Source organism: Lupinus angustifolius, chromosome LG08 (assembly GCF_001865875.1).
Source record: "Lupinus angustifolius cultivar Tanjil chromosome LG08, LupAngTanjil_v1.0, whole genome shotgun sequence".
In the NCBI taxonomy this organism is placed as follows: Eukaryota; Viridiplantae; Streptophyta; class Magnoliopsida; order Fabales; family Fabaceae; genus Lupinus; species Lupinus angustifolius.
This window is the reverse complement of record NC_032016.1, coordinates 10,245,506-10,270,333: the sequence shown is the minus strand read 5'-3', so window position 1 is coordinate 10,270,333 and position 24,828 is coordinate 10,245,506. Positions and strand designations below refer to the sequence as shown.

Below are 24,828 nucleotides of genomic sequence, written 5' to 3'. Positions count from 1 at the left end.
TATATATTAATACATATAATCATACTTCCATTTTGGGCATATATGATAAGTTCTCTATATCACCTTGAGCTAGTAAATCACTTTGGACATCACCATCATAATTCTTGCAAGCCCAAACATATCCACCTTCACTCTTCATCGCATATGCCACCATGTCATCAATTAGCCTATGCTCATACCTGAAGACACTTAGAGTGTCAGCCATGTTAATGTACATATATATAATGCAACAAAGCACATTAGTTCATAAACATAAAAACAAACCATATTGAGTGTTCTTCAAAATTTTGCCTCCACCTTTCTTCATACACTTCCTGGAATATGTCTTTAAATCTGTAATAATTTCAGTGTGTAAATCATCTCCAATAACAATAAATAAAAAGAAAGTCTGTCTGAGTTACAAAGAAGCCTTGCATGCAAAGGTGACACTTGAAAATAGTAACTAGCCCAGAGCCCCAGAGATAATAATAAATAATGATAATAACCTGCCATCATATTTCTTGAGAATTGTGTTTTTGGTGCTCAAGTAAAGAGGCCATTTCTTTGCAAATGCCAATGACATTGATGATTCCGCAAAAGCTTGAATAGACTGGGACATTAAAAAATCAAAGTGTTTAAATAAAACAACAAACCACAACAACAAAAGCAAATGTTTAAATCTTTAATCAAAATACACTGCTGTAATCACACAAAATATTAAATTAAACAAACCTCGTCAATATTATACATAGCAAGTGCTACACCTGGGCCTTTGAAATCGTAAACATCAAGTTCCGTTGGAGCATCACCATCTTCTGGAACTAAATCAGAGATAGACACAATTCAGTAAACTACGTGTGTGGTGTTTTAAATGAAAATAAAAATTATCAGTTTCAAATCCATCTGCATGCAGGGCTTTGGAAATTAGCATACCAAATACCAACTTCAGCTTCCCTGGTCCTTTAATTATTGCATCAGTGGCACGATACTGATCACCAAAAGCATGTCTACCAATACATATGGGTTTTTTCCACCCTGTAAACTGAAGAATAAGTTCTAAATGGTGCTTAGCTATATTGGACTCCATTAAAGATCAAACTTGAGTGAAAACATTACCTGGAACAATTCTGGGTATGTTGCGGCATATTATGGGTTCGCGGAAAACAGTACCTGGAGGTAAATAAAAAATTATCATAAATCAAGGTTTGAAAATGTTTCAGAAAAGAAGTAATATTTTGAAGAAGAAAAAGAACCAAAGCTCAAATAAGCAGGTCTAGAACATGTTTGCTATGCATCTTCGAATACCATAAATAGATTGCTTGAATATCACATCAAATTTGATGCAGTATTCAATATTATGTGCATATTAGTACAAACCATTTAAAATATTCCTGATTGTCCCATTGGGGCTTCTCCACATAGACTTCAAGCCAAATTCTTTGACTCGGGTCTCATCTGAAAAACGAAGTAGGGTTAAGAGAATCTTATGTGGTATAAAGAAATGATAAATGAATCAAGATTATGCACAAGTGTCCATTTTTTCATGCACTATGTGGAATACCAAATTATAATACAATACGAATAAACTGGCACACTTAATGTGGCAAAATTCATAAGCATGAATCATGATACAAGTCTGCCCATTAATTCGTGATATAGATATTTGGTCTATTTAAAGCCTATTACAACTAACCAGGAGTTATTGTTGCACATTTCACTGCAACGTTGTACCTGCAGCACATAGAAGCTTCAATTAATAGAGGGAAAGGGTGTTCAAAACACATTTTCTTTAAAATAAAATAATATTATTACAAAGCTGAGAGGGAAAAATAGCTAAAGGGGACTGAAAAATCCTATGAAGCAGAAAGAGAAAGATAGATCGGGTGAAAATAAAATAAAAAGGCTGCCCAATCCCTACGTAGTTCTGAAACCAATGGCAACTCTGTTGAAATAGACTATATCATATCACCACCAAGACACCAAAAACATAACCATATACCAAATTAAGTTCGGAGCAGAAAGATGCCCCAAATTTGGGAGCACAGTTACTAGGAATGTGGTACGGATATAGGTCTGCGGTTGATTTGGATACATGGTTCGTCATTTTTTACATGACTTCCTTTAAGATGAACCTGGTACGTGGTATGCAGAACGCCAAATTCAGTTCATAGTATGCAAGGTTAATGAGCGAATCTAGTACCTACGTATGGGAGTGCCATACTCCAACCAAATGCACCAAAGGATTGTATAAACAGCATATTGCCACAAAATTTTCATCTTGTTAGTGTAGGTTGATGCTTCCATTCAAAATTACTTACTTGAGAGTGGCTTCAGCACTTTCGACAGTAACTCTGTCATCAGTAGCATCGCGGTTCTCAACCCCCAAATCAAAATACTTTATGTTTAAATCCAGGTATGGAAATATAAGCTGCAGTCACATGAAACCACCTGTGCATGTTAAAAGCAAATCCAAAATGACCAAAAGAAAAGAGAAACGCTAGCAACACACTCTTTTGTGTGGAACCCACTAAAACACTTGAGATAACAAGAAAGGATTTTTTAGGGGATCTAGTTAAGATTTATGAAAATCCTTTTATGACTTTTTTTGTCTATCTCTCTTCCGAATTGTAATAAAACAATAAAATAGTAAAATTATACTTTATCCTTTATCATCTTCCATATAATCCTGGTCATTTCATCACCTAAACACAAGAACAAGAATGCAATGGAGGAAGTTAAGAAAACAAGTTATGGTGAATAAAAAACACATAGAAAGGTGAGAGAAGGAAAAGAGGTAGGTACCGTCCATTTCGACAATTGGATTGAGGACTTGAAGCGTATGGAAGTTAGGGTGGGTTGCATAGGAGCGAAGGGAAACCCGATGAAAGTGAGAAGTGGAGAAAGAAAGAAGGTTGTGTTTCAAGGATGATGGAGTTGTTGAACAAGTAAAGAGGAAAGAAGGGTTTTTATTGACAAGGGTTGAAGAACAAGAATAAAACATGGTGGTGGTGGTGGTGGTGATGCTGGTGGTTGCGCCGCCGGAGATGGCACTTGATCGAAAAGCTGCTCTTATCATCAAAACTTAATTGCTTTCACTTTCGGAGTGGAACTCAACAATATACGATGCCTTCTAAGGACTTTTTCCTTCACTATCTATTTTCACCTATATCTTTTATTTTTTAATATATTTTTCTTCCAACAATTTGTTTTTTGTTTTTGGATTTATTTTAAATCCTTTACTTTTTTCAAAATAACTTATTTTTTGTCCTTCTGTCCTAACATTCTTAATTTTCAACAGAATATGAAAGAATATCCCATTTCTTAGCCCAAATTTCATACTATCTCTTCATCCTTCTTTTTTTGTTTCAGAATCTCCATCGTTTCTTTCAACTATAATAAAATATTTGTGGGAAAATAATTTGAGATATAGTCAAGTTCAAAGAGAAAACATTAGTAAGGATATGATTGAGTCATATTCGCTTCTAATTAGGATACATAAGGTTATTAAACTTGTGTTGTGTTGAGGTGATCAATAAAGGATTTGATTTTCTTCAATAGCATTGACACACAAAAATGCTTCTTTAATTAATTATCTACAAGCTTCAGCCTCAAATTTTGATCAAACAAAAGAGCAAATATAATCTAAGAATGATATATAAATGACTACAATTTTCAAGAAAAAGATCTACATATTTTAATCTAGAATTATAGTTGTTTGATAACTTCGATTGAAAGCTTAAATTGAAATAGTCAACTTTTATCTTTGTTAAATAATAGAGTCTACAAAGTTTAAGTTTCAATATTTTATTTTTTGTAGACAAATATTTTTACTTTTATTTTTCAAGAGAAGTACTCTGAAGTAGTAGATAGTTCATTTTCAATGACTTGGACCCGGGCACTTATAATCTATGTTCAACAGCTTAACCAAGTAAGCTGACTCTAGAGAATTTAATTTTCATAAGTAATAAAATATCAAAAGGTAGATAACTAAAACGACTAAAAATGAAAATGTATTTGAAATAAGAAGGATCTTGTAAACTTAACTCTATAGTATGACTTACCCCTAATCTTAATATTCGTTCCAAAAATAACTAAATGAACCTAATAGTTGAGTATTAATAATAACACTATTTGCATTTGATCAAAGTGGGCTTGTCATACTGTCAACAAACAAGTAGAAAATACACAATCTGTGAATGAATGTGCTTATGGATACTCTTAGGTTCTTCTCTGAAAATACTAGCTTGTATGTCAACATGCACAAGTTAAATGCATATATGAAAAGGGTGTGCATGATGAAAAAACAACAGTTAACTCAACTATGAGGATTTTAAGAAGGTAAGTTCCCAATGGAATATCTAGTTTCTCCCCCTCTCGCCTAATAATACATGGACCAAGAAAGATTGTGAAGCTCTGGTAGAAATTTCAAAACATAAGCATATGATCAAACACACAATTCAGGACCTTCTCCCTTCATCCCCATTCCCTCCTCTCTTTCCCGCTATGAACAACTCGACTACATAATCCTACTATTATTTCTTGAGAGGCTGGGAAGATTGCCGAGCATCTCGTGTAAATCGCTTCACACTATCTTTGGCCTCGGGGACAAATTTTGGATCAGGCTGGTGTTTATCTGCAGGTTCTCTCTGTTGAGAACTTTTATAGAAATTAAAAGCAAGAACAAAACAATTGGACTGAATGACTCTGTTTTATTAATTGCAACATTGGCTTAAATAGCCATTCAATACACAATGAAAAACAATAACTGAAAGCAATCAACTATGCTAAAATAAAGGCTAATAGTGCTAAGTGGTAGCAAAAATTAGGGAAAGCAAAATACAGCTAAAGACTAAGTCTGTCCTATAAAGTAGGACTTTTATTCTAACTAATACTGCAGTAACTCTTTCACTCTCATGGCCAAGTATGTGTAAAATGCCATGACTACATCAACTGATATGACAACAAGAAAGCCACTTACTAGTGTCACAGAGTAAGGGGGAAAGTCCGTTTTTCCTGTTACAGACAAGGAAACACAAGTAGTTTTACAACTTTCATTTACACTTTTCTGTTGGACCTTGTTCAGAATTCGAGTCAAAAAATGTAAGGAAATAAACCAAAAAAATGATGATGTCCATTTTCATTAGCAGGAAAGATGAAGCACTCAAATAAGACAAAGGGGAAACTATGTTTGAAGGGTGTTAGCACGGAACATTGAGATGCCATCAGGATAGACCAGTGAATAAAAATTGAAAGAGTCAATAAGAAAAACAATAACCAAGGCCCTTTCCACTAGGTGAGGTGAACTAAATGGATCAAATGATACAAGTGACTCTTCTAATTTGATAAATTTAGTGCCAATATTTCATTTGTTATTGTAATAATAAACACAATGAAGAAATGAAACAAGTGATCTGTACAAGTTTGTTTGATACCACAAATGTTTTCATTTGATATATTAATAGAGCCTGCATTTTCCAGTCCCAGCACAAACTGAACACTCATCTACATCTCCAGCTACATGCTTTAAGCAATGGTTGATCCTATCATCCATGACATCCTGCAGTAGAACATTGTTGAAGTTTAAAATGAGAGAGCATATGGCAAAACAGATCTAGTAGGATTGATATCATACCACAAGTAGGTGATGCAGTCCAAGGGGTGCAGTTACAATATATGACACACCAGGGTGGTCCTTTGCTGCCTCTGCACTCAAGGAAGGAATATCCTGCATAAGATAGTTATTACTTATTACTAGTTAGGGGATGGTAGATTTATGCAGCCTTATCCTGAAAAGGTATAAAAGAGTTATAGTGAGAGGTGGTACCTGAGACCAATGCCTTCCGGGAAGGAGGAAAAATGGAGTGACAATAATGCGCTGTGCACCTTGTTGAACACAAGATTCAAAAGCATCTGCTATTGATGGTTGCGCTAATTCCTGAAAATGCAAATATATATTATGAAACATAAAGGAATGGATGATATATAAAGAAACAAAGAAAATTACCATATGAGCAGGCTCCACAATGTCGTATGCAGTCTTATTTTTAAACATGTGGACAAATTGATCTGACATATAAAAGAAGAGAAGATGAGAGACATGAATGATTTAATAGTAATAATAAGAAGGGAAAGAAGGAGGGTTATGGTTACTAAGCATGAGATTGGATTGTTGGCGACGGGAGCCATGATCTACAATGATTACTGCATCTCGAGAGGTGTTGTCTTTTGTAAAGTCTCGATTTTGACAATTGATTTTCATTAACTTTGGAGACGAATTGAAGGGTAGGAGGGATGTGGTGGTGGGATGAAGAGGAAGATGAAGAGGATGAATATGAAGAGGAATATGAAGAGGAATATGAAGAGGATGAGGATGAAGAGGAATATGAGGATGAAGAGGAATATGAGGATGAAGAGGAATATGAAGATGAAGAAGCGAGAGAGAGTGTTGCATCCTTATTACCAATCTACTCACTCTACTCACTCACTCTTATTAACATCTTCTAATTAATATACTTCTTCCTTCCTTAACCTATCTAACTATCTATCTATTTATTTATTTATTTATTTTACTCTTCCATCCTAATTCTTCACTCTAATTCATCTCAAATATTATTATTTCTTTTTAAACATCGATAGGTAGCGTCTGTGGTCCCCACAACTTACTCCAATTTCTTATTTCTCCCTCTCTTAGGTTATTATCACCCCTTCTCTCACTATACTCTTATAATTTGAAGGGATATATTGATAATTTTACGAGATAACATGCATATAGAGTGTGGTTTTAAGAGGGAGAATATGAATGAGGAACTCATTGATATTGATAGAACAAACAATAGTGCTGAGAATTCATTTTTTAGCTGTTCATCACTTTATGTTCTATCTTAGCTACTAATCTCATAATCTGCACTGTCATTTAAATTTCTTTTTAATTTTTAATATATAATATTATTCTCATCTCTCATAGTAACTAGTCAATAGTAACTACCTTAGGGAGTTCATACAAAGTGCATTCTGAAATGCATTTGGTCTAATTCTAACATTACCCAATGGTGGCCTAGATATGCATCATCCTATGAGTTTATAAGAAACACTTAGACAACCTATTAATTCATCTTTGAGTGTGAATGTTCCTCGCCAGCGATGTAGAGATTTTGAGGAACGGGGATTTTGCCTTGGAGGGGACTTGTGCCCTATGGAAAACGGTGTTAATCGGATTGTCCTCGAAGATGTTCAGGCACATTTTTTCTTCTTTAAGATATTCCTTGTTGTTTAGCCAAATAAATTGAGGGATACACTCAAACTGCTGAGGAATTTTATTAGAAAGCTGAATATTTCTGTTGTATTTCTCCTAAATGAAGAATAGACTGTCTGTAAGTGAATTATAATTTTGAATTATTGCATAACAATTATGTTTCAGTTGCTCATATGCAAAATATCATCTTCAATCACGAATTAAAAGAGATTGAGAGAGAACAACTTGCACAAATGGATTGGATTTTTATCTTGGTTCGTTTGCAGGTCCACTTGCAAACTACATTCAAGCCTTCTCTTCTGATCTTGGAGATTTCTCTTCACTATATGGAACACTTTGTATTGTCACATACACCAATTCAATTACAAGACTCTATATGTTTCTTTTTTGAATTTCAAGAACCTCTAACCATGGTTTGACTATCCCTATCGCCTGAGAAAACATTTCTCGCGATCCAGCCCCAGCTAAGATCCTCGCTCTAAATTCAAGACCTCCTAGTCTTGGTGAAGATTCACTTTATCTCAATGGTGGTAAGACACCAAGAGGAGAGTAAACCCAAAGTACAAAAATAGTATACAAAAACAGAGTTTTACCAAGCACTAAAATGTTCAAATTACAACAATGAAAAACTCAAAGATTAACCCACTCTCAAGTAACACAACTCATCATGCATATGTGAGTTGATACAAAACAGTAAACACAAAATATTTCTCTAAAAATCTCTAATAAGAATGCATGAACATGCAAGAAAGAATGGATGAGATTAAGCATATGAAAACAACATGCAATACACCATGAACAACATCAACTAAGAATGTTAATCTCTCTTCCTCGCACATGCATCTCTCTTCTGCCTATACATTAAATCACGAAAATATGCTCTCTAATCAATTCTAAATAATAGTATGCAATGCTACACGTTTCTGCAACTTGGCAGAACTTATATAAAACAGATTTGACCCTTCAAACCGTTGCTTTCAGTTACACAGTTAAAACAGAAAACAATTATAACAAAAAACAAACACGTTAATCGATTAAGTCACCACGTTAATCGATTAACCAACATATATCAAAACGTGATTAAATGGTAAACTATTTATATGTTATGCTTGACTTCTATACATGTTTTAGCAATTATATTATGCCTAATATGCACATATAACATGTATGGTTAATGCATGAACATACAATGAACTAGATGATATGCCTCATGAATATGATATGACAATTATAATGGCTTGTGAGACTTGCATCTAGGTTTACCTCACCTATACTCACTAACTAAGGCACACATCCCAGACTACTTAGAAATATAACTCTATTGATATAACATAGTCTAGATATGACCAATGAATTCTAGGCATGTTGATTGTTGAGCCATCTTCAAGCTTTAACTAATTCATTATCTTCATCAAAACATAGGCAAAACATTGCTAGTGCAATCCTTGACACTTTACACTTTCAATATTTGACAGTTACAATTGTTCTACTCAGTATATGATTACCTTGAGGATGATGGACATACTGAAGTGAGAAATGGATTGTATATACTTAAGAGAAGTCTTAGTGATAGAATAAGTAGCATTCATAATGTAAATACAATGACAATTGTTTCTTTCTTTTATTTGTGGTAATTTAGATTGGAACATCCATTCATGGCTACATTGAATTCAATATGCAAATCATTTTCATATGTAAGTTTGATAATATCAATGTATATGATTATTGTCATTTAGGAAAATAAATCAGGCTACATTTTCCTAATAACATGAATAGAAGTGAACATGCCTTTGATTTAATATATATGAATATATGAGGACCCATAGCGCACACTTATATACATGGACATAGGTATTTCCTCACTATTGTGGATGATTACATTAGGCACACTTGGCTTTTTCTCATGAAAGCCAAATCAGAAACAAGAGCCTTGCGAAGATGATATAGACCTAATATGACAAAGTGATTAAGGTCATAAGAAGTGATAATGGAGTATAATTCAATATTCTTAATCTTTATATGGACAATGATATTGCATCAAACATCTTGTGTAAAATTCTATGGTGGAGAGAAAACATAAGCACCTTTTGAATGTTACTAGGATCTTAATTTTTCAATTAAAGCTACCCCAATCCTTTTGGTCGTATGTTGTGCAGCATGCCACTCACATAATAAATAGACTACCTAGCCATACACTTCAAGATAAGGCTCCTTATAAGTTGTTGCATAACAAGGTTCCGTACCTCCTAGATTTTAAAGTCTTTGGTTGCCAATCCTTTGCTTCTACTCTTACCTAACATAGATCCAAACTCGACCCTAGAGCATGGAAATGTATCTATATGGGTAATAAGTAAGTACAAATGGTTACATACTCTTTGATATACAAAACAAGAAGTATTCATCTCTAGGAATGCGATCACTTCCATGAACACATTTTTCCTTACTAACCTAAAACACTGACACTCAAGATAGTGCAATGGACAACACTTCTTAGAAGAACCAGACTACTACATTCATTTGCCTAATAACCACACATACATAAGACATGACCAAAACAACAACACTTCAGAACCAAACATACTCACACATAATCTTGAACCCAATGATCCACCATTTCAGAACCTTAGGAGATCAACTCGTCCAAGACAATCACCCACCTACTTACAAGACTTTCACTGTTATTTGACTACCTTTAAAGCCTCATCCACTAATAATCCACCGAACAAACAATAACATATGTCACTCTCTTTCCCTTGTCCTATCCTACACTTCCATCTCACCTACACGTCTAAGTTATTTGATGAAATGAATAAGATAGATAGATAGTTGAGTATAAGAAGTGGGTTAATTCAATAGTTAGGTAAGTTAGTTGGGATAATTTAGGGTAGCTTGTTTCTTAAGCAACTAATTTTGTACTATAAATATGGCTTTCAATGCCTAAAATCAATATCAAGAATCATACCATTCATATTACATTTTGTAATAAAATACATAAACGATGACACACAAGAATGATAAAGAAAGAAAACAACCAAGAACAATAATGGCAATTTAATTGACATTTTGTGATAGCAATCCATTTTTGCAATGAAAAGGATGGGTTGTTGCTAATTCTTTCTTATTGAGGAGTTCTTTGGTGGCTTGTGTTTCTGAGAACAGAGAATGATAATGTGCCCATACCGAAGGATACTTCCTGCTTGGATTAATTGTATAGCAAGCTTTGCAGCCATGTTAATCTTTAAAGGGTTCGTGACCTTTGTGGAAATAATGATATGGGCATCTTCAATCTTCTAGCCCATTCTTGCTTCTTGTAGTGGTGTGATGAGTGAGTTGAAGGAGTGAAGTAGAGGAATTGGGAATTTCGTGATACCTAAGAAGGAGTTTGGACTAATGGATGAAATGAAGGGATAAAAGCATAAGCTGAAACTATGAAGTTGGTATATGGAAAATGATAATAAAGTTTGACGAGCTTAGTCATATGAGGCATTTGAATTAACTTCTCTTATATAGCAAATTTGATATGATTGAAAAAACTTTTCTTTCATAACCCCATTATGATATAAAGAGCTTAAGCATAAATATTATTAATATATTTCACTTTACAAATTTAATTATTTTTTACTTGAAAACTAAAATCATGGTTGTTTCAATAAGAGGTACTCAAATAATATATTAAAAGATTTTTCTAATGTGTGTTATTGAATATATGTTAAATTTTTTAAGAAAGTAAAACTACACTAAGAAAATAATATGTTTAATATCTTGGAATTTAATATTTTAAGTTTTGTCATAAGAATTTAACCTTAACATATATGATTGGTGACATGAATACTGAAGCTTTTCATACGAAGTATTTAACTCATGTGAATTTACATAACGTGAAATTCAATGCCTGTGGCTAAATTGATTTAGACACTTGGTTTTCTAGTTTTTAGTATTTATTCTGTAATGAGTTTTGATCGTGATATTGATGAAATACATTATTTTATGGTGAGTAATATAAAAAGTTGGATGAATTATTAGGATCCCTTTTCTTTATTGCATTTGGAGGTGGATGGATGAATATAATAAGATGGCATCTCATCCACCTAGAGTTGGGGTTTGAGGTAGTAATAATATTTTTTTGGTATTCTGTTGACTTTTTTGGTAAGAAACTAATCCATTTCAGTTTTCATTTTCAACATATATCTCTTTCAGAAATCAAATACTCAAACTTGATGATCCAATAGGTCTTACACTACTAAATCAACACCCTATTAGTTTAATGATATAGAAATAGTACAGCATTAGTTAAGAAATATAAAAAATAATAATTAAAAAAGAAAAAGATTATAGGTGTGTTGTTGTTGTTGTGTTGTCACACACAAAAGTGAGAAAGAGGCAGAGAATAATGAATGACGGCAAAGGAAAGTGGCGAGTCCGTTGAGGGATCCTGGTCGTCAATTACATCATCAACACCAAACACAACACAACTACAATACAAGGAGAGAGAGAGAGATAAAGAGAGAGAAGAAGAAGAAGAAGACGAAGAAGAAGAAGAAGAAGAAGAAGGAACTCAGAGATTCCATTGGTTTGTTTTCCTCTTCCCTATCTCTTCTTGGTTTCCGTCTGTCACTTTTCTTTTTTAAATTTATTATTATTTTCTGATCATCCATCTTATGGAATTTATTTATATTAAAAAGAGAGAGATAAAGAGAGAAAGAGGTAGGTGATTAGATGATATATGATGACGATGATGATGATAACAACTTACTTGAATATCCGTTATTACAGATCCATTCCCGATCTGAGCTGCTGTTGATTAATTCCTTTATTCGCTCATTCCAAACCCTAATTACTGGATAGCCATAGCCCCTTGCCTTTTGAATCATGCTCTTGCAAATAATATGAGGAAGAGTCTTTCCCGTAATTCTACTGCTACTACTATTGCTAATACTAATACTAATACTGATAATAACAACAACAATAATAATAAAACATTAAGGCTGTCCTCACCTCAACAATCTCTTCGACGATTCGGATTGTGTTCCCCTATTGTCTTCCCGGAAAGACGAGGTGCCAAACTCAAGGCTTCTTCCACTGGTGATCATGGCATAATAGATACATCCAAGGATTTTGAGCATAGGATTGACATAGGAGGAACAGGAATTCCAGGACCTGGAGATGAGAAGTCTGATTTATTAGGATATGTGGTGTTCTCTGGAAAACTTGTTTTGGATAAGAGAAAGGTTACTACCATCATCAACAACAACAACAACAACAACAACAACATCAACAACAAAAACAACAGTGCTGCTGCTCAACAAACCTCTTCTGATATTACCATCAACCAACAAGCTGTTGATGCCAAACTAACAAGCAAGGCTCTAGTTTGGGGATCCCATCTGCTCAACCTTGATGATGTCATCTCGGTAATATATATATGTATACTATTCTTTCTAGGTCCTTACTTGGCTAACAAATCAAATGAAACTATGACTAATTACTTTTAGTTCTAAACAGGTTTCTTATAATGTGGGTCTCAGACATTTTACAGTGCACTCATACCCATTCAAAAAGCCTTCATGTGGTTTTTCTTGTTTTATAAAATCACGAAGAACTCGTAAGGACTTTCGTTTTGTGGCCTCTAATTTCCAAGAGGCAGTTCAATGGGTTGCTGGACTTGCAGATCAACAGTGTTTCGTCAATTGTCTTCCTCACCCTTTAGTGTCTTCCAAGAAGCAAGCATCCTCGGAATTGCTTCCTACCGATACCCCTCCTGAGTTGCTCTTCAGATGTAAAACTCCGCCCAAGATGCTTGTCATTTTAAATCCACGATCAGGTCGAGGTCGTTCAAGTAAAGTTTTCCATGGCATTGTTGAGCCAATATTTAAGGTATGCATGTTACACTCTCTGTCCTGGTCTCTATAAGATGCTTATGCATGTTGTCTCAAATATGGAAACAAAATTAGAAATGTTTTCTATTTAAAACAGTATTGGCCCCAACATGAGTGCATGACTGATGATTATATTAATATCTACATAATATTTAGGTTAGATTGTTTGGTCAACATAGTAGTATAGTACTCTTTCATATTATTATTATCATGATTATGAAGATGAAGATGCTGGTTTTTTAGTGCAATACTTCAACCAGTATAGTTGAAATACTTCCATTGTTTTTATATAATCTGCAATAGGCAGGATAGAGTACAGCAGCATGTATACTTGATTACTTATATATGTGAGGCACTCATTGTGACAGCTTGCTGGGTTCAGATTAGAGGTAGTCAAAACAACATCTGCTGGTCATGCTAAAAATATTGCATCAACGGTGGATATCAGCACTTGCCCTGATGGTAAATAATTGAAGTCTGAACATGTGTTTGATCATTGTTTTGTTCATTACCTTTTTCTTTTTCTTCATGTTTTCTCATAGTGTACCTATTTCCTGCTCATGAAATTGGTTTTTCTTCCAGGAATTATATGTGTTGGTGGTGATGGGATAATCAATGAGGTCAGCAGCCAGCACACTTTTTTTTAATGATTCAGTGACTCGTTCTCTGTACTGTTTTGTTTGATGAAAATACCGCACTCTTTGCTTGTATACTTGTTTTCCTCGGAAAAAAGCTTTTCTAATGTTGTCTGTGAGACTGTGACTGAATCATAAACCATCTGGGACTGATTAAAGAGTCTTGGTTTTCTTATTCATTCCAGCATCTCAGTTAATTTTTTTATCACATTAAATGTGGTGGTGTTGTCATTATAAAATCTGGCTCTGAATCACACACAAAATACTGCAACTGATATATGTATCCCCTCTCTTGAACCAATAGCGGGAATATATCTGATAAAGTTTGGTTTAGTATGATTGCACAAGTATAAACTAAGAGAACAATGAAAAGAAAACATGAAGAGGAACCAGGCATTTGAGAAGCCTGGTTCCTTCTCCCCAATTGCCTCACTGACCTCCTTCTTGCCCTTTATTTTATCTCTCTCTTTCTCTCCTCTACCAAGCTGGCAGCAGTGGTCACAATGTGTCCTTTGCCCACTTCGGCCTTTGGTTCATCACAGCCCACATTCCTTTTTGACACATACTTTAGTGCTAGGAGACTTGCTAACATTTTTCAAGGGGACAAAAGTGGGTTAATAATCTACAGTGGGTCAATAGAATGAAGTAACTCAAACTGTTGGAAGAATTCTGTCTCAAGGTTTCATATTTAGTTTTTATAGGATTGTTGTTTGTTCTTTTATTATTTTTTGCAGCATTTCCTCTTTCTTACCATTTTGAGAGGAGTACATATTATTTATGCCATGCATTTAACACTAGTCCTGGTTGCTTGCCTTGTGCACTGGTTAGAGAGTGAGCCTTGGCGCAATGGTAAGGTTGCTTGCCTTGTGAGCTGGAGGTCATGTGTTCAAATACTGGAAACAGCCTCTTCGCCTGCGAGGGTAAGGCTACATACATCTACCTCCCAAGACCCCACTAGGTGGGAGCCTTGTGCATTGGGCCGCCCTTTAATTTAACACTAATCCTGGGAAATTTATATATTTGTAGAAGAAGAATTAATGATTTGCCAAGTTATATGGCATGGTTGATTTGTAGGTTCTTAATGGTCTACTTAGTAGAGACAATCAAAAGGAAGGAATATCTATACCTATTGGAATTATACCAGCTGGTTCTGATAACTCATTGGTATGGACTGTTCTTGGAGTTAGAGATCCAGTTTCTGCAGCAATGGCAATTGTAAAGGTAGTGTTTGTTCACTTTTATCTTCTCCAATAATTGATGGGCATGTAATTAATTCAACTATCATAGTTAGGAATGGACATGATACCTTTGAAATTTATATCCTTGTTTTGGACTTTAGCCATATGCCCATATCCTTTTTGCCTATTAACATTCTTTTCACGTAGGAAACTATTTATCTGTATCTTCTGATAAATTATTCATTCATTATCAAAATTCTTTAGTTTTTAAGTCTAATATTTTCTAATGATGTACAGATTTTTCTCACTTTATGTGGATGCATTTTTGTATAATCAGCTTGTAGAATAATATATTATATAGCCATATAGGAAAATGGAAGTAAGTATTGGAAATGAGGCATGCTATGTAAGTCGTGTTCTTATAATGGACATTTTTTGTTTGTTTGTTGAAGTGGGGGGCAAGGGGCTAACGTTTCTCGACTATCCCTTTTCAGTAGAATGCAAATAGTAGACTTATTGGCAAATCAACTTGTATAAAAGATTAAGAATCTTTTGCAAATTTTGCTATAAGATTATTCAGGAATCAGGAGTATACTTTGTATTTTGGGAAGGAAGTTTGCTTTCTTCGGTCAGCTGCATCTTAATGTCCAATCTTAAGTAAATATGACTTGTTTAGTGAATGAGTCAATGTTAAATAGCATTGCTTTTTTTTCTTCCTTTTTTTGTTGTGTAATATGTGAACAGTTCAAAGTTATTGGTTTGAACGTCTTCTATTTTCATCAACAATAACAACCAAACCTTAATTGCGCTAGGTAGGGTTGGCTACATGAACCAAATGACGACATAATGCTCTATCATGTTCATTGTCAAAACATGTCATTTCTATTTTCATTGTCCACAATTCTGCAGATTTCTTGATATATGTTCTTTTGTATTTATTCCATTTCTTGGTTCAGGGGGGCCTTACTGCTACAGATGTTTTTGCTGTTGAATGGATTCAGACTAATAAAGTTCACTTCGGATTAACAGTTTCATATTATGGTTTTGTTAGCGATGGTAAGTCAATGCTATGCCTAAAATTCTTAAATTCGGACTTAGTATCATTATTGATTGCAGTCCATCTGTTATTACTCAAAAAGGGAAAGCTCTTGGTTTTTACCTCATGGGATCATTGCTTCTTCTTGAGCAATTGTGTTTTAATTTATGCCTTTCGCAGAACCTGTTGGCTATACTTAACTTTCAGTTATATATTATATAATTTAATTGGAGCATTTTTCTCTTTAGGAACATATTGGAACTTTTAGAAATTAATAGGGTGATTATTCCATTTTTTTTAAAAAGTAGTGATTATACCAAATTATATATGCAATGCAAGTTGCTTTTATGTGTTGGGGATGCGGAGTGAAGAAATTGAGTGCTAGGAAAGGAGGGGTTTAAATGATGCATTTGAGGTGGATGGATCTCTTCGTAGATTTAACAGTGGGTACTTTGTAGCTGAAAAAAGGAGGAAAAAAATAAGAAAGGTAAAGAAAAGAAAAAGCTAATGGAACAATATATAACCTTTATTTAACAGTTGAGGGTAGTTGATAAATTCAGTCACAATTATTAAGGTCCACTTCTGAATGGGTGTTAAGTGCTTATGCATTTTTCGTAATGCAGTGTTGGAACTTTCTGAAAAATATCAGAAGCGGTATGGTCCACTGCGCTATTTTGTTGCTGGATTTCTGAAGTTCTTATGCTTACCGCAGTACAGCTATGAAGTTGAATATCTTCCAGCATCAAAAACTGAGAGAGGAGGAAATCTTTCAGTTGAAAGTGAAGTGGTTGACATGTCAGATCTTTATACCAACATCATGAGTAGATCAAATAAGGATGGGTTGCCCAGAGCATCTAGTCTTTCCAGTATTGACTCAATAATGACTCCAAGTCGTATGTCTGGTGGAGACCTGGATACCTGCAGTAGTACTCATGCTAGCACTGAACCTTCTGAATTGGTGCGTGGTTTAGATCCGAAATCAAAACGCCTATCATCTGGAAGGGCCAATGTAACAGCAGAGCCAGAGGTCATCCATCCACAGCTGCCTCTGTCAACAACTCCAAACTGGCCAAGAACCAGATCTAAGTCAAAGAATGATAAAGGATGGAGTGGATTGACCACCACACATGATACCTCTAGATGGGGCAATACTGCAGCAAATGATAGAGAGGATATCTCATCAACACTTTCTGATCCAGGTCCTATCTGGGATGCTGAACCAAAGTGGGATGGTGAGCCTAATTGGGATGTGGAAAACCCAATTGAGTTGCCAGGTCCCCCAGATGATGCAGGAGGATCCACAAAGGAAGTTCTGCCTCGTTTTGGAGACAAATGGATTGTTTCAAAGGGACACTTCGTTGGCATTCTGGTTTGCAACCATGCATGCCGAACAGTTCAGAGCTCTCAGGTGGTCGCTCCCCAAGCTGAGTACGATGATAACACTCTAGATTTGCTCTTGGTTCATGGAAGTGGTAGGCTGAAGCTGTTGAGGTTTTTCTTACTTCTACAGATGGGTCGACATCTGACACTTCCATATGTTGAATATGTCAAGGTATATTTGCATTAACAGTTTCTTTTACTCCATGATTATATATATATTTTTACCACACCGTTGAAAATTACTGCATTGATCATTGCACACACTAAATTATCAATTTTTGAGATCACACATTTTCTCTTATCCTGGTAATTTGTGCAAAATCTGTATCTGTTTGGATGCATGCAGGTAAAGTCTGTGAGGATCAAGCCCGGGAAGCATACTCACAATGGATGTGGTATTGATGGTGAGCTTTTCCCACTCACTGGACAAGTAATTTCTTCTTTGCTTCCAGAACAATGCAGGCTTATTGGCCGTTCTCGTATATGATGATAACTGTGAGTTCTTTTGATTCTTTGTGATAGATTCTGGGAATCTCATGTACCTACCTTCTCCTCATATATATGAATTCAGATACCCAACTTATCTTGTCAACTTGTTGCTTGTAACAGCTGAGCTTTGTAAATCCTTTGTTCCGGTTATATGTACCTCTTGTTGCTTGCTTATCTGTTTTCTTTATTTGTTTTGGAAAGAAGAAAAAAACACTGCACAACCAACTGATGTGGTATTGAGGGATGTAATTATGTGCTCTTGTTTATTCTGATATTTCAAGTTCACGTGGCTTGGAAGTTGAGATGTTGGTGGTCTACAATGTCAAGAGAGAGAGAGAGAGAGAGAGAGGTTGTATATTGTGACGTGTCCTGTTGTGTTCCTAAAAATGAAGGCCCAGAAATGAGAAATGGATGAAGCCCCTATTACTTAATAATATACATTGAGGATGAGTACTAGGGTGAGGGGCGTTTGAGATCATTCTCCCACCCGAATTGTAGCATATGGTCATGGATATACCCTCTATGCCTAATGCTATCAAGTCCTCATTTCATCAAAACGATGAGAAATGCTCCAAGCACCATGGCCACATGCTCAACCAACTATCACCTAAAACTCCAGCATATTTATTCCAAAATAAAAACACATGTATCTCTGTTTCCAAACTAGAGTAACAAATCACATCAACATACACTTTGAGAAGAAAAAAAGTCCACCTATTATGCTCCAACCAGAAGCACCAAGTAATTCCATACTACACTTAATTTTAGCGTCCTTGTTTTTACCAAAACTAAATCACATTTTCATGTATTTGGGGTAACTCACACCAAAACTTAATAATAAGGACATACATCTCTGTGCACCGTACAATTCCTGATCTAAATTCTAATCGGAATTTGGTGTCTTGAAGCAGTAGGAATAGATTGATAATTGGAAGAATAGGAACAAGTTGACCAAAGTTCATTTTGACAATTGGGAAAACTAATAAACTTATCATTCAATTGGAAAAGGGCTCAAAAGCCTCGTCTTGAAACAATAATCTAGAGCAATAGCAGCAGAAACAAAAATGAAAAGATTCTCAGATACGTAAATTGTTCCATACTGGGCATGTGATAAGAAGCTATCGAAGTTGAGTTCAAGAGGTGGTCCACCATCGAGCATTGCAAGACCTGCATCATATATTTGTTGTTTTAGTGTTGCTATCAATGAAATTAGAATTCAACTGAAGACAATAAAGGAAAAGTAAAAGTAAAAGTAAAAGAAACCGAACAGTATTATCTAATTTGATATAGTGGTGAAATTAGAATTTATTTCACAAGTTATGAGTGATTACCTTTAACAACACCGAAAGCTGCTGCTACACCTGTCTTAAGCTGAACATCATCCAAGTTTCTCCTTACTGAGTATCTAAAAGTGACTCCAAACAATGCACAGCTAATGAAGTTGATTGCCAAAGGAAGAAGCAACTGTGCAGGGTTGGTGATATGAATATAGCATATAGGTAGTCCTGACAAGGTTCCAATAAGGGCAGAAATTGATGCTGCTTTCACTGACTCCCATCTCTCTTTGTCTCGATCAATTTTCTTTCCTTCATCTTCAGCTGACAAAGACCGTTCTGCTTCCTCAATCAAGGTCTTTGCGTCTGATATTTCTCTTTGACATTCTGCAATCTTACCCTCATGAATGTTTTATTAGAGATATACATGACTCATGTACAAAAATCAAGTGATTGAAAATATATATGTCAAAGACACAACATACACATATATATACCTCCACAGCTTTGGCTTCAAGGTGATTGACATAATCTTTGAACTGCTTTAGAGCAAGTTCTTGTTTTTGGATGAAAGCAAGTTCCCTCTTGGCCAATTCAACCCTCTGTGACGCCTTCTCTATCCCGTCTAACATAACTTTATTTTCCTTTTTGGTTAAGAGGTCTTGAACTTGCTGGTCCACCACCCTAAACAACTGTGTACTGTCCTTGGATTCATCATCTTGGATGTTACTTTCTGAGGAGCTGCTGTAGCATTTGAAAGATGGGAATGTTTTTGATCCTCTCAAAGATGACTTCTTTACTAAAAAAGAAGAAGGAAGTTGAACATGAATGGAATTCATAATTACAGAGCTACTATTGATAACGTTCCTTGGTAGGCTATGAGATTGATAGGTTATGCATTTCAGATTATGAGATTTTGTGGTGGTAATTTCATATTATATTGCTACAACATCCCAACCCTGCCTCTCTCACAACTAGATAAGTCAAATTATAAAAATACCCTCAACTCATAAATAAATATAAGAGCGTGTCTCCAAGGTGTAAATGTAATTGAGTCATATCTCTTGTCTTAAAGTTTGTATCACTCTATGTACTATTTGGTTCTTAATGGTTAGAAAAATAAAAAAATAATTAAATATAAGTTAAGTTTATATTTTCTATCCAATGAGAATGAAATAATATATGAATGTGCTCCCAAATGTAATGCATTATAAAGAAAAGATCACATATCTCCAAGTGTCTTTTATTCCATGTTCTGGACCAATCAGATTTTAATAGATAACATAAAAATGTTACTTTTTATTTTTATAATTTTTATTTATTTACATGTCAACATCTGATTGGCCCAAGAAAAAAAATATGACATCCTTGGGAACAAATTATGTCTATCCCTAAAGATTTGGAAGGCTTAGCAAAGTGTTATGAACCTTTTTAAGCTTTGTTCCCTCATAAAGCAACAGAAGGAATTGCATGCTCATGTCATTGGAAAGATTATTGTGTTTTGTGCATTATGTTCTTGATTGAAATTATTATTGAGAAGATTGGAATTGCATGCTAAAGATTATTGTGTTTTGTACATTATCTTCTTACTGAGTTATTGATTGATTTATAGAGTTATTGACTAACTTGTTGAGTTATTGACTGAGATACTGACTGACTTATCGAGTTATAGACTGACTTACTAACTGAGTTACTGATTGACTAATTGACTTACTGAGTTACTGATTGAGTTATTGATTGACTTACTGAGTTACTGACTGACTAACTGAGTTACTAACTGACTTACATACTAACTTACTGAGTTACTATCTGACTTACCAACCGACTTACTGAGTTACTGGCTGAATAACTCACTTACTGAGTTAGTGGCTCAATAATTGACTGACTTACTCAGCTGTTGACTTTGGGCCCCGTTTCTCGGTTGTAAGACTTTATTATAGTCGCCACTACATTTTATGGTTAAAAATGTAGAAAAATATTTTAAGCCCAATTACATTGAGCTTTGGATTTTTGATATCTAGGTTCGAGAGTCAGTTACAAGGTAGGGAAGATATTAGCACCCTATCCGCTCGCCTTAGATGGTACCCTTCATTAAATTATAAATATATTTTTTAAATTTATTTGGTTATTTAATTAATTATTTGAAAAGAAAATTTTATTTATTTTTTATTGTGTCTGACAAGATAAACCTTGGTCCTACGTATCCTATTTTAGATAGGAAATCAAGACTACATAGTTCTTTGTATAAAAAAATGTTGTTGGTTGAGTGTTTTAATTAAGGAAAGAAGCGGCGTAGCGCGACCTTTCAAATGATGAGTTGAGAGAAACAAGCCCACAGAGTGACCGTCCCTCCATCCTTTATGTTGTTGGCAAATTTTATTTCTTAAAAAAATTTTATTTTGATATTTATTTATCAGCGACAAAACGTTTGTTATTAATTTTAGAATTTAGTGGAGTGAAAAGAAGCGGCGTAATGCGACCTTTCGAAGATGAATTGAGGACGAGAAGCGTTTCCGCGACCTTCCTCCATCTTTTATTAACTCCCAAAATTATTTTATTCTAAAAATTATTTTTAATAATATTGCCATATTTTATTTTAGTAATGTGATTCTAAAATTTATAATTAGAATGAATTTAAAAATTTGTTGAGTAATTGTTACACAAAGAGAATTTTATTGGCTGCTAAAAGGGGTTAATTTCATTTTTGTTTTGATTTATTCCTAAAAATATTAGCATAATTATTTATTCCTAAAAATGTTTGATAAGATTATGCATTGTTTACTAAATTATTATGGTTTATAATTAAATAGGAATAAATAAAACAAAAAAATGAAAAAATAAAATAGAGAAGATACATGATTTGATATTAAAATTGGACTTGCCGCGCATTAGAGAAGGATTGGCTTGAATAGAGAGAATACATAAGCTATAATGAACTCATCCAAATGGGATTATACACTAGGATATGCAATTTTGATCTAGTACAATTATGACTGTGTGAGGACGAGCAACACTTTTGGTAATGAACCCACCTCACAAGATCAGAACTCTCACAATACTTCTCTCTTTCTCTCTTCTTTTCTTTTTAGAAATGTCTTTTCTTAGATCTTATGGAATGCTTTTCCTAGAATGCTTTCTTGGATATTTTTTTGAAATTTTTAGGAATTCGAATGAATTTTGTTGAATATCTTTTTGAGTTATTATGGATAGGAGATTTGGAGGTTGTTGTGGGTGGTATGAGTATTTTTTTGGATTCCTTTTGTGTGCACCTCCCTTTTTTTGGTGAATAAGATACTCTATTTGTAGACTAAGATTTATCACATATACTTAATGGGGAGAATATCTCTCATTAATTGATTAGAGGAGATTAAGAGAAATAAATCAGACCCGTGTTTAAAAATGCAACATAATCAAATTGATTTCAAATTTGCTTGATTTGATTTAATTTGCTTTATTTGAACTGATTTGCTTATTCTCATATTGCAACCTCAATTTACTTGATTCCAAATCTCTAAAGATTTAATTTTTCATCAAATAAAATCTCCAAAGTTTAATTTATATAATCAAAATGATTTCCAACACAAGTAGATTGATACAAAATTTTCCAATCTTAATTTGCTTTGCATATTTCCTGATTGCAATCTTTAACCTATTTGATTGATTTGCAACCTTGATTTATTTGATTCTAAATCTCTAAAGATTTAATTTTCTAATCAAATTGATTTGTGCAACACAATTAGATTGACATGGAATTGCACTACGCGAAAATTGTCGTTCAACATCGCTTATTTTAGATGTATAAAGTGCTTTCACATGCTTTCTGTTTGACCGCAGTAGTATATGGTCATCATTAACATCGCTTCAAAAACGTTGTTGTATTGACTATATACCAGAATGCAACAAATAAAAAGCACTGTCATATAGTTCATCAATACAACAACGCCTCGTCCATAAAGCAATGTCATATAGTGGATCAATACAACAACACATCATCCCCAAAGCGTTGTCATATAGTCTTAAATAAACAACGCATTTTATATGTCTCATTAGCAGCGCTTGTTATTGCGCTGTTGAAGTTCATATATTTAACAGTGCAATAACAAAAAAACGCTGTTGTATTATTCATAAATTTTCTCAAACAACACCTTAATATAACAACGCATCACACACATAGCGCAGTTGTATTAATAATGTACAACAACGCTTTCTATAAAAAGCGCTATTGTAGTTATCCTTTACAACAGCGCATGCTAGGGCTTCCCCTAGAATTCGCTGTTGATTTGTATAAATTAATACTTGCATATACATTTATTAGCAGAACAAACATTCTCAATAATACAAACATTTATACATTCTGAACAATACAAACACATTAATACAGACCAAAAGTTTATTTTATTAAACATCAATAAATACAAAATACAAACAATGAATATCATGCCAATTATATTTTGACAGAGTACATAATTACAAATAAAAAAATTACACAAATTACAAAGAAACAATATTATACAAATTACAAAGAATCAAAATTATACAAAGTCTACTTGCATATACTTTTTCCTTTTCTTTGATTGTTTTTGTCTTTTATGGTCATCCTTGTCTGGAGGAGCATATTGATTTACCCAAAGCCCTTCATCGTGATCATCTCTTGAATATAAATCATCATCCATAGTTGGTCTGCTCTCACGCGACTGATATGTCCCAAAAAAGGACCATCTTCATATTCTTGGTCATCAATATTATTGACGATTATTTTGTTAGTTAAAAGAACAATGGACCATTTCATATCAGCTGGGTCACTAACATAAAATACTTGTTGAGCTTATGATGCTAGAATAAATGACTAATCTTTATATCCTAGCCTATTAAGATCCACTTGCATGAACCCTAACTCATCAACTCAGAAGCCATTGTTGTTATCAACCCACATACAATAAAAAATCAGCATCCTAAAAAACATTGTGTAATCCAATTCCCACATGTGTAAAGTTCGAGCAACAAGAGTCACACCACTATTTTGCATTTTACTTTGATCATCTTGTTTTTTCGTATAAAATGTGAACCCATTAATCAGGTAACCAGCGTAGGATAAGACATGAAGGCTTGGACCATTGGCTAACCATTTCAATCTTTCGGAAACCGAATGTGCATTTATATTCAACTCCTCATCCATGTGATTTTTAGCCACTTTATGAAACACTGATTATGCTCTTTGGAAATCCAATTTTCATTCTTACTTGGGTAACACTTCCTTAGCATCTCCTTGTGTCTTTCAACATATGGCTCAACCTCGTCGGCATTATGTAAAACATATAAGTGCGCTTGCTTGAATTCAGTTCTTGTTATAGTCAATATTTCATTCCCAGTAATACCTTCACCAAATGTTTTTTTGCATATCGAGGCTTTGGAATGCCCATGAAATCACAATCGGTAAGGTATCCGGTACAAAAATTGAGCTTCTTCAACAACATATCGCTCGACAATACAACCCTCTGGTCTTGATCGGTTCTTCACATACCCTTTTAAAGTCTCCATATAATGCTCAAAGGGGTACATCCATCTCATATAGGAAGGGCCACATAGTTGTGTCTCTCGAACTAGATGAATGCTTAGATGAACTATTATGTCAAAAAAGGTGAGAAATACATTTCAAGCTCACACAAAGTCAAAATAATTTGTCTTTACAATGCAGGTAATTTCTCAGTGTCAATCACTTTGCTACAAAT

The 24,828-nt window shown here is 34.3% G+C and overlaps 4 protein-coding genes across 9 annotated transcripts in view; 1 reads left to right on the top strand and 3 right to left on the bottom strand.

Moving 5' to 3' along the window:
• The window catches only part of LOC109354670 (isocitrate dehydrogenase [NADP]-like), a 5,878-nt gene extending 2,769 nt beyond the window's left edge, over positions 1-3,109 (bottom strand). Inside the window, exons 1-11 of the mRNA XM_019597325.1 lie at positions 2,782-3,109; positions 2,638-2,681; positions 2,298-2,407; positions 1,673-1,710; positions 1,357-1,434; positions 1,096-1,149; positions 913-1,014; positions 712-800; positions 486-589; positions 265-333; positions 64-179 (exon numbers count right to left, since the gene is read on the bottom strand). Coding sequence (XP_019452870.1) covers positions 64-179; positions 265-333; positions 486-589; positions 712-800; positions 913-1,014; positions 1,096-1,149; positions 1,357-1,434; positions 1,673-1,710; positions 2,298-2,407; positions 2,638-2,681; positions 2,782-3,055 — 1,078 coding nt within the window. The 5' untranslated portion in view covers positions 3,056-3,109. The remainder of the gene's footprint in view (positions 1-63; positions 180-264; positions 334-485; positions 590-711; positions 801-912; positions 1,015-1,095; positions 1,150-1,356; positions 1,435-1,672; positions 1,711-2,297; positions 2,408-2,637; positions 2,682-2,781) is intronic.
• On the bottom strand, positions 5,409-6,469 carry LOC109354671 (sirohydrochlorin ferrochelatase, chloroplastic). Its single transcript, XM_019597326.1, has 5 exons — positions 6,130-6,469; positions 5,984-6,045; positions 5,804-5,914; positions 5,612-5,704; positions 5,409-5,536 (listed from the first exon to the last, which is right to left on the bottom strand). The coding sequence occupies exons 1-5, from the start codon at positions 6,428-6,430 to the stop codon at positions 5,435-5,437; spliced, it is 669 nt and encodes a 222-aa protein (XP_019452871.1). The 5' UTR covers positions 6,431-6,469; the 3' UTR covers positions 5,409-5,434.
• LOC109354668 (sphingoid long-chain bases kinase 1) lies at positions 12,081-18,001 on the top strand. 6 transcript variants are annotated; one of them, XM_019597320.1, is made up of 9 exons: positions 12,081-12,196; positions 12,233-12,642; positions 12,734-13,105; positions 13,476-13,569; positions 13,690-13,727; positions 14,817-14,963; positions 15,877-15,976; positions 16,580-17,508; positions 17,683-18,001. In XM_019597320.1, the coding sequence occupies exons 1-9, from the start codon at positions 12,118-12,120 to the stop codon at positions 17,821-17,823; spliced, it is 2,310 nt and encodes a 769-aa protein (XP_019452865.1). In that variant the 5' UTR covers positions 12,081-12,117; the 3' UTR covers positions 17,824-18,001. The 6 variants fall into 6 exon arrangements, with proteins under 6 accessions (XP_019452865.1, XP_019452862.1, XP_019452864.1 ...); XM_019597317.1 differs by having other exon boundaries at positions 12,081-12,464; positions 12,498-12,642; XM_019597319.1 differs by having other exon boundaries at positions 12,081-12,468; positions 12,502-12,642.
• Positions 18,724-20,034, bottom strand: LOC109353894 (the record flags this gene model as incomplete). The annotated part of the gene is made up of 3 exons (XM_019596253.1): positions 18,724-18,992; positions 19,157-19,493; positions 19,597-20,034. Coding segments are annotated over 3 exons (951 nt in total), but the record flags the coding sequence as incomplete, so codon positions are not given.

Coding starts and splice junctions, on each gene's coding strand:
- LOC109354671 (XM_019597326.1), bottom strand. CDS start 6,430: ATGCAACACTCTCTCTCGCTTCTTCATCTTCATATTCCTCTTCATCCT. Junction 5,915..5,983: donor TTGTGGAGCCTGCTCATATG/GTAATTTTCTTT, acceptor TTGCATTTTCAG/GAATTAGCGCAACCATCAAT. Junction 5,705..5,803: donor CCGGAAGGCATTGGTCTCAG/GTACCACCTCTC, acceptor TATCTTATGCAG/GATATTCCTTCCTTGAGTGC.
- LOC109354668 (XM_019597315.1), top strand. CDS start 12,118: ATGAGGAAGAGTCTTTCCCGTAATTCTACTGCTACTACTATTGCTAAT. Junction 13,106..13,475: donor TTGTTGAGCCAATATTTAAG/GTATGCATGTTA, acceptor TCATTGTGACAG/CTTGCTGGGTTCAGATTAGA. Junction 13,570..13,689: donor TATCAGCACTTGCCCTGATG/GTAAATAATTGA, acceptor TTTTTCTTCCAG/GAATTATATGTGTTGGTGGT.